The sequence below is a fragment of the Tiliqua scincoides genome, chromosome 16 (assembly GCF_035046505.1).
Source record: "Tiliqua scincoides isolate rTilSci1 chromosome 16, rTilSci1.hap2, whole genome shotgun sequence".
NCBI classification, from domain to species: domain Eukaryota; kingdom Metazoa; phylum Chordata; class Lepidosauria; order Squamata; family Scincidae; genus Tiliqua; species Tiliqua scincoides.
In genome coordinates this window covers 5,636,520-5,643,370 of record NC_089836.1, presented here as the reverse complement: position 1 = coordinate 5,643,370, position 6,851 = coordinate 5,636,520, and the positions used below count along the sequence as shown (strand labels likewise).

The 6,851-nt window shown below is 41.4% G+C and overlaps 1 protein-coding gene across 7 annotated transcripts in view; it reads right to left on the bottom strand.

Annotated features, from left to right (window-relative positions):
- Nucleotides 1-6,851, bottom strand: part of RALGPS1 (Ral GEF with PH domain and SH3 binding motif 1) — a 140,937-nt gene that overhangs the window by 84,452 nt on the left and 49,634 nt on the right. For all 7 annotated transcript variants that reach the window (XR_010793393.1, XM_066610614.1, XM_066610616.1 and 4 more), the window contains exon 9: nucleotides 6,183-6,309. Coding sequence is in view for 6 of the 7 variants with exons in the window: in XM_066610614.1 (XP_066466711.1) it covers nucleotides 6,183-6,309 (127 nt within the window). In the remaining variant the exon portion in view is untranslated. The remainder of the gene's footprint in view (nucleotides 1-6,182; nucleotides 6,310-6,851) is intronic.

The following is a 6,851-nucleotide window of genomic DNA, read 5'->3' as shown; positions in this document are numbered from 1 at the left end:
TTTCGAGAATCACTTCAGGAGCAAAATGACAAGGAACGTTTCAGAATGCTACTCCTCTTTAAAAGAGAACACACACACACACCACCAGACTTTATCAGGTAAAATGAACTGTAGATACATGGAGAGGCTCAGAATACTGCTACATCACTTAAATATTTTTGTATGTTATATATATTCTCAAATACTGGACATATTAAACACTGTACAGCAAGACTTTTTTAAAAGAATAAATTTGTTTGACACAGGAAATTATATCCTTTGAAACTATGTATCCAGTACAGGTATCATAGAAGGTTAGAGTGATTGTTAACAGCTGAGTGTGGTTAGTGTCTGTTTCGAAATGTCTACACACTGCCCAGCACAAACAGAACTCCAAGAGTTCCCCTGCATGGTATGACTTGACTAATGAATATTCAGCACTCGTCAAACAATCCAGGTTATCATCCTCACTTTTGTTTCCAGCCATTATCCATCAAGCGATCAAGCAAATCATTGAAACGGCACTGGGATTTTTCAACGGAATGCCCAGACGTTTTAGAAACAACTTAGATTTTATTGGTTCACTGTATACTTTACAGCCAGTATGAATACTTTTGTCATGTAAACTACAGTCAACAGGTTCCAAGTTATTTTGTACCTTACTTGCTCTGGAGTCACTGTAACAACAAAAAGAGCTATCCAAATTTGCAGGCAAATGATGGATGCAGATATATAACCTATTTAAATGCCCTTATCCTTCACTCGACTGTGATCCTTGGGAGAGACCAGAGTTATATTTGCCATATTTCCTTATTATTGCCAAATACATGTACTAGAAGATAATTATGCAGCCATATTTATAAATAAAGTCCACTGTAGAAACATGAATTCCTGAATTCTAGAATTCTGCCAAGGTAAGTTTCCAGAACATATTATTATAGCACATTTTGCTTTATAGGAGCAGTGAAAGCCAGAATTTTTAAGTCTCTTATTACCTCATTATTTCTTTCCTAATGTACAATACGTGTTAAAATCCTGATGTAGCATGTCTTGTATATAAATGAAAGTAGGGATTTTAATATATTATCAGATTATCCTTGTAATAATGCAAATCTGTAATAAAAGCAACAAATCCTATTTTGAATCTCTGGATTTATTCTTCTTAATATTATGTACAAAACACCTAAAAATCACTAGTTGCTGTACAAACACCCCAGATGAAAACAAGACTTATCCATAGGCTTACCATCTGAAGTTCAAGGTAAGAGACACTGGGAGAACGGAAACAAAAAAGAATAAAAAAAAAATACAGAGTGAACAGATATTTCCTATGGAGGTGGTTTAATAGAAGGAAGGAAGGATATTCTGATGTCGGGAGGAAGGGCATTCCAGTGACAGGAAGCAGAAAGAGAAAAAGATGCAGGCAGAGCATGGAGAGGGTAATCTTTTATTTAGCAAGAAGACTAGTGCCTGTCAACCAATGTTCCAAGAAAAGAAGATAAGTGATGGGGGGGGGGCATTTGAAACTAAATGCAAAATCTTAGAAAGTGAAGACAAGAAGAGGAATGAAACAAATGAAGAAGTGATACAAAAAGAGTACTATAATATGAATGACCAGCAGAAAATATCAAGTGAGTGGCAGCATTTAAAGCAGAGGCTTAACAGCAGAAGCAGGAAGACCAAAAAGAAGACGACCACTGCAATAATTAGAAGTGGGAAATAATGGACTGAAATTTGCATGATGTGTGTAGAAAGATGAGAGAATGCCAGAATACTCAGCAAGGCTTGATAAGAGGCTGGCCATAAGGAGAAACGAAAACTAAAAAGAAGTACTCCAAGATTTTGAACTTGAGAACAACAGCCAGCATCATTTTTCAAGACGACAAAGAAAAACTGATGTTGGACAAGGCTGCGAAGGAGAAAAAAACAGATGTTCTGATTGGGCAAAGTTAAATTTAAGAACACAGAAAAGAACAGAAGAAGAGCAGACATAACTTTAACATCCTGGTTTTTCTCAGAGGTCTTCTGGAGTCTTGGGTGTATATAAATAAAATGTTGAGGTAGGAGCACCAGAACCCAACAAAAAGAATGCAGGACTACGAGCCCCTGTTTCTTCCAAGACTGCTCCAAGCATGATCTCTCCCAAACCTGCAGTGTCTGTGAGAACAGGAGGAGCTGTTCACACACAAGCTCAAAAACAAACCACAAGCCCCAGTGTAGATGAACCTTTACTAATACATGTTGATGAAGGCACACATACACACACCCTCCCCATGCAAAGTAGATGTATACAGTGAAGCACTATTTATACATTATTATATTCAGCCATTCCTGCATACACCAAAGCTCTTGCGTGGATTATGGCTCCAGACCAAGCACAACACAATGCTTAACGGTAAGGAAATGCTCTGGGAAGATCACCTTCGGCGAAAATGACGTGTATGGTTATGTTGCACAGGAGAGAATGTCGCACAGCAGCTAGGACTGGTAGGTTCTCATTGAGAGGGGAAAGCCTGGTGAAGTCAGATTCCTTCCATTTAAAAAAACAAACCTGTAGGCTGGGCGGGAGGGGTTTGTTAAAATTGCTTCTAGGACAGCCCATTGCTTCGGCAAAAACTGTTCTCTGACCCACCTCCTTCTCCACACACTTAGTGATTTTCTAGGTTTCAAACTGTGTGATAAGGGGCACAACTCTAAATAACTAAGGTCAATTCATGTAATGCAAGCTAGGACAGATAAGAGCAAAAAAACTCTGCTAAGAGGACACCAGTCAAATTTTTGCAATCCGGAGACTGCAACAGGCTGCACCAACAAGGAGCTCTGCTCCATCCAAACACCCTCCAAAATGTACACCTCAAACCAGGAAGCACCACTATGAAAGATGACTTTTAAATTCTGGCCCTGGGTGAGCTCCTTGGAGAAAACACATCTCTCCAAAGTTATGAATGTATTTTGATATGCTGGTAGGTGTCATTTTTTCCTCCCTTTCTTCTCAAGCATGTTTAAATTGAATATAACAACCTTGGAATGATGCTTGATAAGGGCGAGCACGAACAATATATCAACCCAAAGAAAGGCATGGGGTTTGGAAGAAAGGCTCCAGAATCTTTAAAACAAACAGAAAAAGGTCCTGCAAAGCTGCTGTTTCCTCAGACCACAAAATTGTGCTGTGTTCAACTAAAAACGAACCTCATAATCTTGAAGATGGATCTAGGGCTTCCCCTCCCTTCCTTTCTTCTGTGCCTGCAATTTTTATGGCTGGAAGAAGACCCTAGAAATATGCACCCTCCCTTTGATGTTAATACTATTTCATTAATTCCAGCTCTCTGTTCCTTTTCCACAGCATGCCACCCCAACTGCAGCAACTACCAAGCGGCCCAGTATTTTCCTGGCCATCCATCATTAAGCTGTGTGGTTGGAAATGTTGGAAGACGTGATTGCCCTCAATCGAAGGACTGAAAGGCAAAGCAAAAAGCAGTTTTCTACATTAAAAATGACATTAAAAAAAAAAACACAAAATGCAAAATAGGCTTAGCTTTTCGCATACCACACATTCACGTGTCTCGAAGTCATGTCCGTTAATTGATTCCATTAAGAAGGCAGAGAAGCAGAACACGACACGTTATCTGCCTTATAATATTACCCCCAAAAATGTGTTGGAACAGAACAGGCCTGCTGGATCGCACGCACACACTACTACAATCAGAAAATGGGGCGTAATGCTAGTAACTAAAGAGAGGAAAGGCAGCAGCAAAGAAAGATCAAAAGGAACCAAAGTCACAAACAAATATTGACCAGTTGCCCAAGCAGGAGCTGGAAGGGAAGCTGCTCGTATTATATGCAGCATTGCAAATGGGCAGGAAAGTCTGGGGAGGCAACACTCAACAGAAGGTGGCTAAGGGAAAAGGGCATTGGCAGATCATCTTTTGAGCTGGTACTCAAAAGACGGGGAAGACTTAGGCCCAAATCCTAACCAACTTTCCAGCACTGACGTCATTGTGCCAATGGGCACGTGCTCCATCCTGCAGTTGGGTGGCAGTCATGGAGGCCTCCTCGAGGTAAAGAAATGTTTGTTTCCTTACTACAGAGCTAGAACATAAGAACATAAGAACAGCCCCACTGGATCAGGCCATAGGCCCATCTAGTCCAGCTTCCTGTATCTCACAGCAGCCCACCAAATGCCCCACAGAGCACACCAGATAACAAGAGACCTCATCCTGGTGCCCTCCCTTGCATCTGGCATTCTGACATAGCCCATTTCTAAAATCAGGAGGTTGCGCATATACATCATGGCTTGTACCCCGTAATGGATTTTTCCTCCAGAAAAGGAGGGCAAGCTACATTGCCCTTACCTTGGTGCTGGAAAATTAGTTAGGGTTGCGCCCTTACTCTTTGTAGCTCCTGAAAACAGGGCTAAAACCAAAGGTTGAAACTACAGGGACATAGATTGAAACTAGATATAAGGAAGAACTTCTGAAACATAAGAGCTGACTGGTACTGGAACACTCTGCCTCATGCAGTTGTGGGCTTTCTCTTATTGGAACAAAGGCTGGACGGCCAACCTGTTGGGGACGCTGGATTGAGCAGACGGCTGAAGTAGAGGACCTCCAAGGCCCACCTCTACTTTTCTGATTCAGTCTTTTCTCCCTCTATTTTTTCACCTACAACATCATCCTTTACTGTTAAAACTGGGACTCGCCAAAAGAAAAACATGGCTGTTAGAAAGTCATGAGTAATTGCTCCATGATATTATCAATGGAGAATAAGGTGCTAGAGAAGCATAAAACAAAAGCCAACAAGGTAGACAACATGCTTCAAGCAATCCACTTGCTCAAGTATAGTCAATGTTTTTCTAACTTAAAAAAGGTAGGAGAAAAGGCAAGGCCATGCAAATCTCTCACATCACTAGTGCATAACTATCACGCCCACCCAGCGGTCTTCTGCACTCTGAGACATGCACAAAGAACATACACAAACTCCCAAGAAAAACGTTGCCTCAAGAGAAATGAATGGGACCCACCTACCAACAGGCACACACAAGACAGCACACTGTGTGCAGTTGGACACACCCAGATCTCGCAGTTAGGGGGCATAACTCCAAATCCAAGGAGGGATCTTATCACTGGAGCGCTTCAGAATAAGGAGTGTGATTTTCCAAATATTTCTTCAGCAAAGTCACAGAGTAAACACAGAAACATATGTCGTGGGGCGGAAGCCAAAGCACACACAGTGCATTCACAGGATAAATAGCAAAAGCCCAAAGAAAATGAGCTAATGAAGGACCTCTTGCCCGCCTTCAAATACAAAGCTTTGAGGAGGTCTTTGAATACATGGTAGTACACTGTTATTACATTGGGCTTCTTCAAACACTTCTATCCTCCAGAGGTTTTCAGTTTTAGGAAGTAACGGCAAACCCTTATTTTGATCACTGAAATCAGCATCTCTTTTTTTGTAGCAGCAACATTCATCAAATGTAGATTCAGCAGTTTTCTAGGTAGACTATGCTCCATGGGACAGATTGTGTTGTGACTATTTCAGCAGCCATTAGAGACTTTTACCTTTAGGACCTCCTTAATAAAGCTCGCTCCCATGATTTAGTCCAGACACCCTTGCAATTTCGATGCTATGGAGAATCCATGAGCATCCAACTCTGTATATCACAACTCTGTCTCTTGATATCAGCTGTAGCTAAAACACATTGGACTTCCTGGTAAGAAGAAACCCTCCCATCAAGCACAGAAACACCTAGAGAAAGAATATTAGGCAGGGCTGACGTGAACCCCATGTACATTTTATCTTATGGAGGTTTAGGCTTGGTTTATCCTACTTGTATTCGGGTCAGACAGGAATTTTCCACCAGATCAGATCAGCTTAACAGCTTGGAGAAGGGTGGGATGGGGGGGGGGAAGGACAGCTCTAATTCAGGAACATCATGAGAGGACCACTGTGTTAGGATAATGGGCCTATTCTGCTCATGCTTCTTTCCCCAAGCTCAAAATGTGGCTGGCTTTTACCTCATCGCATGGCAGGAGGGCAATGGCCACATTCCCGGTTATGAGGGGAGTTGACGCACTAGGCAACTAAACCACACTGGTTTAGCACATGGTTTGGATCCAATGCATCTGGGCTTGTTAGCCAGGAACAACAGAGACATCTTACTGAAGACTGTTCACCGATAACGGCCAGTCAATTCTCACACTCACCTAAATAAGGAATACAGGGGACCATTTTTAAGCATCTGATATACTCCCGCATCCTCTTGTAATTATCTTCCTTAGACATCAAGTAGTCCAGTTTCTCAAAGGTGGTCTTGTCCTTACGATTCAAAAGCTAAAAAGGAAGAAAGTCGAGCAAAATCACTAAAATGCAGTAAAAAGAAAAGGTGATACAGGAAACTCTCTCGAGGTTCAAAATTTGCTTTGCTTCAGAAGGAACTTTAAACCACACTCTAAAATAGTCCTCATTGTCAGTTTCACACCTGAAAACAGATATTAAGAGCTCTGGAAGATTAGTCTTTTTTTGACAAAATGTTAAAAGAACAATGTACAAGTATTATTTTTCCAACTCACAAGTTTTATACTACACATGCTGTAAGCCTTTCCTGCTCAGTTGGCTGGTGTGAACAACCAGAAACAACTTGCTCTGCTTCACTTTCCTTCATCACCTGCTTAGCTACACACCAGGTTATCTTGTTAGTGGATACTGATACTAGAGATCAGCACCTTGGACTGTTTCACCTAGGTTTTGTCCATTTTTATGGACCTCTCTTTTGCTAAACCATCCTCCAAGTGTACCTCTCCACACAAAACATTAAGAATGTTCACTGTAGTCAACGAAGGCAACTCCCCATATTCGTCCAAAGCAAGACCACA